This window comes from Anomaloglossus baeobatrachus, chromosome 3 (assembly GCF_048569485.1).
Source record: "Anomaloglossus baeobatrachus isolate aAnoBae1 chromosome 3, aAnoBae1.hap1, whole genome shotgun sequence".
NCBI classification, from domain to species: domain Eukaryota; kingdom Metazoa; phylum Chordata; class Amphibia; order Anura; family Aromobatidae; genus Anomaloglossus; species Anomaloglossus baeobatrachus.
Window position 1 is genome coordinate 395,789,515 of NC_134355.1, and position 12,732 is coordinate 395,802,246.

Consider the following 12,732-nt stretch of genomic DNA (forward strand, 5'->3'; position numbering starts at 1 on the left):
CACGTGACACGTGCCGGAGAAACACACGTGTCATTGTAAAAATAAAAAAAACACATACTCACCTCCACCATACCTGCAGTCTCTGCCGCGGCTGTCACCTGCATCCGTCCCACAGTGAATTTGAACAACGCATCTTCTTTACTGGGGGCCGGAAGCAGCGTCAGCGTGGCGTGGCCTGTGTCGGACACTGTCATTCAGCACCACAGACAGCGCCGGAAGAATTAGGAAAGGCGGGACTTTCCGTTCTCTGTGTGTTATTACGTATAACACACGTAGAACACGCATGTGCCACAAACACGGCACACGGGGAGCAAACCACCCCTTTAATATGTCGCTGAAAAAACGGTTCATTTTTTTCACGTGCGTGTGAAGGGGGCCTTATATTGTTTTGTATTTTCTATAGCATTAATTCTACGATTAGCCATGAAATCAGCTGTACTGTGCAAGCGTTAAATGTTTACACTCATGTTATGAGCTGCAGATTTTCTTTAATAGCGAGATCAATCTAATGAAGTCATCTGCATATTCTATATAAACTTTAATATAGATTTTTCCACCTTGCTGGATTTTTATGTGTGCCATGGCAAACAGCAGTCTCCAGCCATCTGTGTACTTTTCAGTCCTGAAAACTCTGTTTGCCAAACCAGGTATTCAGGGAGTTCACTTAGCAGCTAGGCTTCAGCCCAGCATTTACATGCCAATAAAATACATTTTGCTGCTAGCTGTATTGATGATTTCATACTGCAATAATGTCTTCTTTGGATTATAAAGTACATTGTTTAGTTATTTCAAACTAATTCATAGCAGAGGTCTTTTTTTTTTGTTGTGTTTGTGTGTGTAGGGGGTTGTTAAAGGGAAAGTAACCTGACAGCTGAGGGCTTGTGCGCACTTAACTGCTGAATATTCTGCAGCGATTTGGCAGTGCATGTGCGCTTCAAATCGCTGCAGAAACACTGTGTAATGGATGCAGTGTTTCAGCAGATTACATGCCGATTTCATGCGCTCTGGATGCAGCCTCTCCCATAGACCCGCAACACACATCCGTGTAATTTGTACGTGTGCGGTACGTATTTGCACGTACCGGAGACACGTACACACGGAAACCCATGTTAATCAATGGTAGATGGCACACACACGTAAAATCGCACGGAACGTGTGTCCGTGAGGTAAGTACGTGTGTGCGCTTTTCTACACGGACAACATGTCCGTTTTTGGCCGGCAGCACGCAGGCACGGACCCGCTTTAGTCTATGGGTCCGTGCCTGCACGTACCGCACACGGAGTATGTCCGTGTTCAGCACGTTTCGTGCGTGTGTGTTTTTACACTAGCGATCTTATTTTTCTTTTTTTTTAAATTAAATTCAGTATACTTACGTTTTCTTCTGCTGTTCTCAGTCATACTTACATTGGCGCTCGTTTTTTTTCTTCCCCCGGCTCATACCGCTCCCCGATCACCAGCGCGGCGAGGAACAACTGTGCAGAGAATACGCGGCAACAATTACTTTGAATATGCCGGCCGCTCATTAATCAATCTCATATTCCCTGCTTTCCCCACCCACCGGCGCCTATGATTGGTTGCAGTCAGACATGCCCCCCACGCTAAGTGACAGCTGTCTCACTGCACCCAATCACAGCAGCCGGTGGGCGTGTCTATACTGTGCAGTAAAATAAATAAATAAATAATTAAAAAAAACGGCGTGCGGTCCCCCCAATTTTAATACCAGCCAAATAAAGCCATACGGCTGAAGGCTGGTATTCTCAGGATGGGGAGCCCCACGTTATGGGGAGCCCCCCAGCCTAACAATATCAGTCAGCAGCCGCCCAGAATTGCCGCATACATTAGATGCGACAGTTCTGGGACTGTACCCGGCTCTTCCCGATTTGCCCTGGTGCATTGGCACCTCCACGTCACCTCCAAATTGTCACCTCCACGCAGCTAATGAAGGCAATAGCGCGATCAGCTGAGCTGTCACTGAGGTTACTCGCGGCCAACGCTGAATACAGCTGATCGCGCTATTCCCTTCATTAGCTGCGTGGAGGTGACAGAAGCGGCGGTGTCTGTTGCAGCTCCGGTCACCTCCATGCAGCAGAGCTGGATGCGACGCTGGACCATCCTGGAGTACGCCGGACATGGAGGGCTTTTTCGGGCTTATTAAAGTGGTGAACCAGGGTATATGTTTGTGTTTTTTATTTCTAATAAAGGATTTTTTCGGGTGTGTGTGTTTATTTACTGTAATTTACAGATTAATCATGGATGGTATCTCGGGGAGACGCCTGACATGATTAATCTAGGACTTATTGGCAGCTATGGGCTGCCAATAACTCCTTATTCCCCTGATTTGCCAACGCACCAGGGCAAATCAGGAAGAGCCGGGTACAGTCCCAGAACTGTCGCATCTAATGTATGCGGCAATTCTGGGCAGCTGCTGACTGATATTGTTAGGCTGGGGGGCTCCCCATAACGTGGGGCTCCCCATCCTGAGAATACCAGCCTTCAGCCGTATGGCTTTATCTGGCTGGTATTAAAATGGGGGGGGACCGCATGCCGTTTTTTTTAATTATTTATTTATTTATTTTACTGCACAGTATAGACACGCCCACCGGCTGCTGTGATTGAGTGCAGTGAGACAGCTGTCACTCAGCGTGGGGGGCGTGTCTGACTGCAACCAATCATAGGCGCCGGTGGGTGGGGAAAGCAGGGAATACGAGATTGATTAATGAGCGGCCGGCATATTTAAAGTAATTGTTGCCGCGTACTCTCTGCACAGCTGTTCCTCGCCGCGCTGGTGATCGAGGAGCGGTAAGTATGAGAGAGGGCTGCTCACTTCAGTCACTCGGGGGATTAGCGGTCAATGGGTCAATGGTGAATCCTTCACAGGTGACCGCTAATCAGTACGCGGCACACAGACAGCCGCGGCATGACAATGAAGTTCACCTGAGTTCATTCTCATCGCGCAACTCTGTCTGCTGTCAGCCGACATGTATCAACGACATTGTGCAACACACAAACGGATATTCCACACGGACATTCCACGTACACATACACGGGCATTTTACACACAAACACGGACATTTTACACGTACACACGGCTCGCATACGTCATCACACAGATGCCATACGTACCGGAGAAATGCCCCAAAAATACGGAACACGGACCCGAAAAACGGACCGTGTCATACGGACGTTTTTTTTGCGGAAGTGTGTTTTAGGCCATAGACAGAGTGGGAGCAGCATCCAAAGCGCACGGAATAATTGACATGCTGCATTTTTGAGCACACGGATTTGGATCAAAATTTTAGCACCCAAATTGCTGTGTTCAAAAAAGCAACATGCGCATGGATTATGCACAATCTTCATAGATTGTGCAGGGGATGCAGGACGCATGCGTTTACGCTGCAGTGCAATACGCAGTGTAAATGCATGAAATTACACAACATGCGCATGAGCCCTAATACATGCTGCCCGATCCACAGGCAGCACGTATTAGACACTGGCTGTATGATTTCAGCCATGAATGCACTATGAAATGCTGCAGCCACACAAAACCAGCCAGAAAGGCAGGTCTATGGCAGTTTCCCCTGCACACTGACACTGATTTAATGGTCTCTACTTATATACATACGCAGGGAGAGACCTGTCAGCCATTGTCAGCGGGCAAGGAGAAGCCACCAGAGATCTACTCTCCGACTAGTCTCTTGTGTGGCTTGGTCCCCAGTGACATTTAAGATATGCTTTTCTTTACTTTGTATTATGAAGTAGATTTTTAGTTATTTAAAAATCATTCATAGCAGAGAACTGTTTCACTGTGTGTGTTGGGGGGTGTTATAGTGAAAGGAACCTGACAGCTGATACATGCTATCAGCATGATAGTATGTCAGACTGAAACATGTATGGCTGAAATGATACAGCCAGGGTCTGATACATGCTACTTATGCATATTTATGATTTATTGAAGTAATTTTCTTTTTTATTTTATATTGTGGTAATCACTGAGTAGTTTTGTGAGAAATTCTTAATGTGTTTCATGAAGTTAGCACAAAATCAAAAATGCTTTGAACTTTGAATTAACAATTTTTTGTGAGACTTTTTATTTAAAAGTCACAAGTTTGTCTAAAAATACACCAAATGAAAAACTTCAAGAAGGGACTGGGGTGTTATGCGACAAAAAATGTGACATTGGGCAAGAATCTCAGTCATTGAATGTGTCTAAGAATATGTTTGTTCGTGTGTTCGTGTGTATATTCTCCACGTGCTGTTTGTGGGCTGTATGACATCCAAATAGCACACAGCCAGCATGACCTGGTATACTTACCTGTCCCTGGCACTCCGTCGCTGCTGTTACTTCAGGGTCCACGTTCAGTGCAGTGAATATGCATAAGCATAATGAGTGGGACCCGGAAACAACAGCAGTGCCGGAGACAGCAGCTCCGGAAACAGGTAAGTAAAAGGGACAGGTGTTTTCTCTGCTACCTGTCACATGGATCACATCAGTGTGCGGTCTATATGATACTAGTTCTGCCGGAGAAAACTGACATGTTACTGTGTGAAGCACATGGACACGCGTGTGCTCCACACGGACACACGGTCCATGTGAAAACACAGACGTGTGCACAAACTAATTGAATTTAATGGGTCTACGTGTGATCATGTTTCCGGTGGGAAATGGAAACTACACGTACCGGACACATAGATGTGTAAAGGAGGGGTAAAATATCTTGATCAGCAAATCTGTCCCGTCCAATATAAAAAAAACTTGGGGAAAAAATTTAAGGGAGCGCATGTACTAAAGCCACTAAAAAAAATTAAATTACACCAGAAAGTGGAGAAACAAAAATGAAAAATCAGGGTATATGTTTTTGTTTCCAGTAATAGTCAACTGTAGGAATATGCAACTCAATTGTCCATTAGTCACATATGTTTGGGCTATACATTCGGTAAAACAATCTGAACGGCCCCACTAAATATGTTATTAATCCCATTTCTGTGCCACTATCAGACATCATGTATGCTAATTATATAGCCATTTTTTTTAGGTTTTTAGAGTTTATATTTAGGTGTAAAGAGTAAACCATACCATACAAGTCTATTTGATATCAACATATACAGTAAAAAATAAAGCTATTCTTCATTTTCGGAAGTATTGTGTAATTGACATGAATACTGAGCGTGTGATTTCCTCATCCTATGCTAAACTGAAATCCAATAAAGGTGAGAAGTTAAAATTGATTGATGCATTGATCTGTGGTATAACAATTCTTACCTTTTGTCTTAGTAAAAGTCTGCACTGATAGAGTTAGGTAAAATTATTAATTAATTATGATGTGCAGCAGAAATGTAACTAATACTAATAAAGTAAGCAAAGAAAATGATTTTCTCACCTCTCTTCGTAAAATGCAGTGGACCATCACAATGACAAATCCCTGTAATGAATCAAATACTGCAAAGAGTATCTGAAACAATATTGATCTCTTATCTGTCATTGCCAGAACAGCGGACATCCACGTCAAAGCCAGGAGTGGGAGGACAACGCAAGAACTCCAAAGGGATGCCCTATTCAGATAGAAATAGTCGTTTGCTGAACCAGATTGTGCATTGCAAAGAATTATGATACAATAAGAATAAAAAATTAACAGCTAACGCCCTTCAGAGCCGAGATGACCTGTGGATTATTTACGACAGGTCTTTAACAATACTAGACTAAGACCATCTTGCAACTGAAGGGGTTATTGCTGATGCAAATTTTTTTTCTTTACTTAAATTTAATATTTTGATGCTAATGTTTAAAAACAGCAAAAAGAAAAAGAAAAACAACATAAAAGACATCGTATTATTATTAGAAGAACACAAATTGTATCAGGCTATTTTCAGACATGCACGGTAAAAGATTTGTAACAAGAAGATGTAAATGATTTAGACTAACATGGCATTACTGGCGGTGGTGGCTGACAAAGCTGTTGTTGAAACTACTCCACACTTGGCACATTTGAGCGTCAAACCGCTATGAGGCTCACTCATCTGACTGCAAACAAACAGAACACCCACAAAAAGAACAAAGTATTCAATTGTCACCAAAATAATTGCTGCTGTAGATTTCTTTGATTGATTTTAAATAAGATCTCATGCATACGTAACATGATGAATGCATCGATTTGTTTAATAATGGATAGGGTTTGGGTTTTTTTTGTAAGATATATTTATCGAAATAATAGTTTGTGATAACTACTATGTATACAAGAAGGATCATTTCATTCATGCATGCAGGATTTGTGTCTTTCTTTACAAAGTGAGAAGATCCCATTTTGCAAAAGTAAAGCAGTTGAATATACATTGAGCTTAACAAAAGCAGGTGCAAAATCAGACATATGATGACAGTCCTATATTCAGGCTCATATGGGTTAGTTCTTGACATTGGAAAATGTTTGTGATCATGATTTAACACTGATAATAAGAAAAGTGATACCATCTAAATATGAAATCAAATAATCCCAAACAGGACAGCCTGAATGTAGGATTTAAGTGAATGAACTTTAATGATCTATCATAGCTGAATATGGTTATTGTTTGCTAAACAGTGCAGAAGCATCAGTTCACAATTTATATACAGATGTGTCCTTCTTCACTTTTTTTTTGGCTCATCATATCCCGTGATGTGTGACGCATTTCTACCAACTTTATTTTTTTTTAGAAAACTTTATTTTGCAATACTACACTCTGTCACGAGATGTTTATGCTGTATGTTTCCATGTGGGGTCACTGCGAATTGCAGTCTGACAATGATTTTCCTAGTATACTACAATGGAATACTGAACCAAATTGAAGAAAAGCTAAGGGTAGATACATCTATGTAATAAAAACTTTCAAATAAATGCACAACCTTTCATATTTAGTGATTGTTCTGTGAAACATATTGGATAACTGCAGCTATGGCTTAGTGTTTACTCCCTCAACCTTATTATACCTACTGAAGAGTTAGTGGCTTTGTTACATATTTACATACATTGAAAAAAGATGTTCTGATGTAGCCACCATTCTTAAACTAACACACAAGAAAGATATCGTGGCATAGAAAGTTAACTTAAAGGAGCACTCTGGCATTTTTTATCTGTCAGCAATCAGTAGTTAGTGTATAGTTTGTAAAGTACTTATCTGTCACTGTCTTTTTCCGTTTCCAGTGCTGCACCGGTGCTCTACTGCTTCCTGTGATCACAATTGTGACCAGAGAGCTCCCACAGTGTTTACTGTGTTGACCAGAAGTCACTTCCTCAATGTAAGTCTATGAGACACATAACAAGATTCTCATAGACTTACATTAAGAAATGAAACAATGAACAGTCAAGTCAGAGCTGCAGTTCAATGATGCAGGAGTGGATTAGAGTAGCAGTGGAAATGGCACCCGACAGTATCCATTGAGTATTTTAATGTACACACTACTTACAGTGAAAAACAAAAGGGTTTCATGTTTTGAACTGTTGACTTTCAGGCTACATATCTCATCAACCACAGACTACCTTAATTTTATAGACAATCATCTTGGCTATCTCTTACATAAGTTTGACTTGCAACTATTTAGCATATGATGCTATGCAGATTTTTGTCATGTCACTGCATTGTTACTGTTTAGAACATGATGTTTAAAAACATTTTTTCTTCCTGTATACTACAAATTACAACCTGTTCTTACATTCCCTAACAGCTCAGTGTGTTATCAGATTGATTCCAAAGCGATAGATCACTGGTTCCAAGTGAGAAGCAGTTATGAAAGAAATTTCCAAAGAAATGAGAAGTAGCATCATTCACCTCATCAATAATGATCTCTCAATAAAGAAAATTGCCAAATTGTATCAGATAAGTGCCTGACAGTGGGAACAATAAGAAATGAAGACCATCCATCCATTCAAAATCTAAGCGGTGGGCTTCCAGGAAAAATATCGAAGTCAACAAGTTCAATATGTCTCAATCAATTATACTGTATGCATAGCTAAATTATTCATAACCCACAATGCCATTTTTGAAAAAAGTGATATAATGACTGCACTTATTGCCTCTAGAAGTGAAGTATTCCAAAGGCTAATTATTGTAACTGTAAAGAACCCTTTCCTAGTTAGATGCCAGACTTACTTTTCCTCCACATGTAATGAATGTACTCTAGTCCTTTCTAAGTTCTCTGGAAGGAATAAAGCATGTGCCAGCCCTTGACCACACAAATACTTATACATGTAAATGATGTCCCCTCTGAGACGCCTTTTTTAAGCTAAACAAGCCCAACTTTTCTAATCTCTTTCATAATATAATGTTTCGTGTCCTACATCAACTAATACTGGAGGAATCGGCTCCACAGGGAATATAACCTATGTCACTTCCTGCTGCTATAAACACATTTCATAAGTGTGTAATATGCAAACTGTTTGACTTAATTGGTACGTTCAACAAGTATTTTTATTGTTCGTTCCTCATTATAATTCAATGATAAAAATAAAATCAGAGAACAAACAGTTGTAACTAATTAGCTCAATGTTTACTGTACACAGTACAGGATTAAAATATGCAACGCATTTATCCAAAATTCTCTTGCATGACAGTAGACCACAGGTGGCTTATTTTGTGAATTATATCATTGCAAATGACAAATAATCACTTTCTACAGGGAATTCTTTTCTCTCCAGATAATTTATATACTGGCTAAATGTGCCTAATTTTATGATTGCTTCATCAAATGCATCTTTTTCTCAGTGGCACCAATATTTAAAGAAAGGCAATCAAAAAAGTATGTGTCATTAAAGAAGAAAATCACTCATTTCAAAATTTATATACGAACAGTGCTGTGATACGAAAGAAGATATTCCTCCTGTCAGACCCTACTACAAGTTCAAGGAACACTTGTAAAATTGGAAAATTGTTTGATGGCTAACATGAGCCGCGAGGAGGTGGAACATGACACCTGAGTTCTTTTTTATTAGATGCCTGTCACGTCCTTTCAAGATCTGCCCTAGGTATATTTTGACTCATTTTTTAAGACTATTTTTGTAGTAAAATAGTTTGGGGCTTAATAATTGCATTTAGTACAAAACAAGGGGTGGGTATTTTAGTTTTCTTTAATTTACAGTACAATTCATTGTCAGAACTTTACTGCTTGTTGCAGACGCCAACTCTGCATTTTTCTCGAAGCCTCTTTTTCCATCAGGCCCCATTTCACATTGTGTAAGAGAAACCTATCAGCAAATGTTTAGACCATAAACTAACGTCATCTATGTAAAGCATCTGTACAGCTGATTCTGCCTCTACCTCTGTTTTAGAAGTCCATTTTCCTATTTTCTAGAAATCCATCCTCAAATCTTTATGTAAATAAGCTGGCAAGTGCCAGAAGTTTGGCCGGCACATAGCGATCTCCAGCCTCTCTCCCTTTTTCTCCTCCTACCACCAACTTACTGTTAGGGACTCTTCTTTGTAACGTGCTTCCCCGCCCAAGATATTATACAGGCGCTATCAATCCTTGGGGCAGCAGAGAGGAGAAAGAGGCAGAGAGGCCTGAGAGCTGTGAGTGTACGCCTAGCCCTTGGGAGCTCATTTGAGTAAATATTCGCTAATGGCTAGAAAGTGGATAAATGGATCTATAATATATAGTTACCACTTCTGTGCATAGATGATATTAATTTAGGGTCTAAAGACTTAACATGTTACTTTTAGGTATTTTTCTTACTATACGATAAAAAGTGTGTCATTTGCTGAACAAAGTGTAAGTAATGACTGAGACTACAGGTTACAATTACTTGTGTATGCTATAATAGAATAATATAGACAAAACCCTGTTTGTAATATCTAAAAACTGAGTTGACCGTACACAGAAGGCTCAAGGTCTGTCGTAGGTATGGCAAATAGGAAAAATGCTCTGCTGATCTACAAGTTTATAAAGATATAAAAAAATAAATACAAAACTAATATAAGACTAATCATGTTACTCAAGAAGCAGCAAATGCTCATGTTTTTTTAGTTTCCAAGCCCGATGAAAGACTGTACGAAATGCTGCTCAATAAATGCTTATTATGAATGCACTTTCATCCATTGTTTTTACATTTGTTTTATTGAAAGCTGTTACACAACAATAACACCTGTATTTCAAAAGACTTATTCAGAAGTAGAAAACTAAAGTACAGCAATATGCATTGTTCTTCAAAATGTATATATAAAGAAGTTGCTCAGGCACACATTTCATTGTATAGTTTGATATTGGCAAGCTAACTAACCCCTTAATGACCCATGACGTACTGGGTACGTCATGGATCGTGTGAGGTTAATCTCCGCCCCCTGCCGTGGGCAGGTCGCGGCGATCTGCGCACATATCAGCTGTTTTCAACAGCTGACATGTGTGCTTGCTAGTCGTGTGTGGAATCGCTTCCACCCGCGACCATTAACCCCTTACATCTCGCTGCCAAAATCTGGCAGAGAGATGTATATGCGCGCCGCCTGGACAGTGACTTACCCCGCCCCCATCGGAAGTCACGTGACATGATCATGTGACTTTTGGTGGTTGCCATGGTAGCACAGGGTCATGTGATGACACCTGTAGCTAACATGAGTCACTTCCTCTCAATGCCGGAATACAGCCGGCAGTAAAGTAAAGTACCAAATCTGCAGTTCTCAGCTCTGTAGCTGTGATCTGCAGATAGGGCAGAGCGATCGGATTGCTGATCGCTATAGCCCCCTAGGGCGACTAGTAAAATAAAAAAAAAAGTTAAAAAAAAGTTTTAAAAAATAAAAAAAAAACTAAAAAAACCTAACAGTTCAAATCACCCCCCTTTCACCCCATTGAAAATTAAAGGGTTAAAAAAATAAAAAATATACACATATTTGGTATCGCCGCGTTCAGAAATGCCCGATCTATCAAAATATAAAATTAATTAATCTGATCAGTAAACGGCGTAGCGGCAAAAAATTTCCAAACAACAAAATTACGTTTTTTGGTCGCCGCAAATTTTGCGCAAAATGCAATAACAGGTGATGAAAACGTAGCATCTGCGCAAAAATGGTACAGTTAAAGACGTCAGCTCGAGACGCAAAAAATAAGCCATCACTAAGCCTCAGATCCCAAAAAATGAGAACGCTATGGTTTTTGGAAAATGGCGCAAAATATGCGCCACTTTTTTTGGACAAGCTTGTGAATTTTTTTTAACCCCTTACATACAAGTAAACCTATTCCTGTTTGGTGTCTACAAACGCATACTGACCTCAGGCATCATAATGACACATCAGTTTTACCATAAAGTGAACATGGTGAATAAAATATCCCAAAAACTATTGTGCAATCCCACTTTTTTTGCAAATTTTCCGGACTTGGAATTTTTTTGCCGTTTTCCAGTATACTATATGGTAAAACTTATCATTTCATTTAAAAGTACAACTCGTCCCGCAAAAAACAAGCCCTCATATGGCAAGATTGACAGAAAAATAAAAAAGTTACGGCTCTCGGAATAAAGAGAGGAAAAAAACAAAACGGAAAAACACAAAATGCCCGGAGGCTGAAGGAGTTAAAGCCCAATTTGTGTTGAAGAAGCATGGAAACAATATACATGTTACTCTTCTATCATCAAACCTGAAGTGCAAGCTCTGAATGTCAACTATTCATATCTAACAATAACAATAAAATCTTTTGCTGCCTACTGTAAGGTTCCCACCTACATCTCCAAACTATATGTAACTTTTAACTGGAAATATAAATAATACCTCAATTGTGAAAGACTGTCCGCGCCAATGAGTTACACATGTCCCATACCTTATCAAACTTCTGAAGGCATACTCTATTATGATACATTGTTTTTTTTATATGTGATTATTGTGTTTACTAAATCAACCCAGGCCCTTAAAGTTGGGGAAGAATTACCCATCCATCTTGTAGCTATCAATTTCCTAGCAAGGAATAAAGGTTCTCTTAGGCTGGTTTCACATTTGCGCTGTTTTGACAGAACCGGAATCCAGCACAGATACAGTACAGTTCATTTATTTACAGTGGAAGAGCTAGGAAGAGGGATTTAGGGATAGGTACCGCACTGTATTGGAAAATATACCATATTTTTCGCTTTATAAGACGCACCGGATTATAAGACGCACCCCCAAATTTGGTGAAGGAATAGAGAATTTTTTTTAATAAATAGGGTCCATCTTATAATGCCAGTGTACGTCTAACAAATCATATAGAGTATATGTCCCTCATAGTCCCCCATCCTAAAATTAGCCCCCTTATTCTGGATATGGCCACCTTATATTGAATATAGCCCCCTTGTGCTGGCACACGTCCCCCAGTGATGCAACATGTCCCCTATTGCTGGCACACGTCCTCTATGGCTGGCACACGGCCCCCTGTGGCTGACACATGGCCCCTATGGCTGGCACACGGCCCCTAGGCTGGCACACTGCCCCTGTGGCTGGCACACACTGCCCCCTGTGGCTGGCACACACTGCCCCCTGTGGCTGGCACACACTGCTCCCTGTGGCTGGCACACACTGCCCCCTGTGGCTGGCAAAGCTGCCCCATGTGGCTGGCACAGATGGCCCCCTGTGGCTGGCACACACTGCCCCCTGTGGCTGGCACACACGGCTCCTGTGGCTGGCACACACGGCCCTCTGTGGCTGGCACACATAACCCTGTGTTAGATATCGCCCCCATGCTGCTGCTTTTAGTAAAATAAACTCTTTCCTTACCTTCTCCAGCACTGTGCTCCCTCGTGTCCCCCTCCTTAG

General features: G+C 40.8%; 1 protein-coding gene across 7 annotated transcripts in view; it reads right to left on the reverse strand.

Moving 5' to 3' along the window:
• The window catches only part of ADGRB3 (adhesion G protein-coupled receptor B3), a 1,441,017-nt gene that overhangs the window by 102,444 nt on the left and 1,325,841 nt on the right, over positions 1 to 12,732 (reverse strand). For 5 of the 7 annotated variants that reach the window (XM_075340250.1, XM_075340247.1, XM_075340253.1 and 2 more), the window contains 2 exons: positions 5,921 to 6,019; positions 5,379 to 5,550 (listed from right to left, as the gene is read on the reverse strand). In XM_075340250.1, coding sequence (XP_075196365.1) covers positions 5,379 to 5,550; positions 5,921 to 6,019 — 271 coding nt within the window. The remainder of the gene's footprint in view (positions 1 to 5,378; positions 5,551 to 5,920; positions 6,020 to 12,732) is intronic. The other 2 variants (XM_075340252.1, XM_075340251.1) reach the window with 1 other exon arrangement.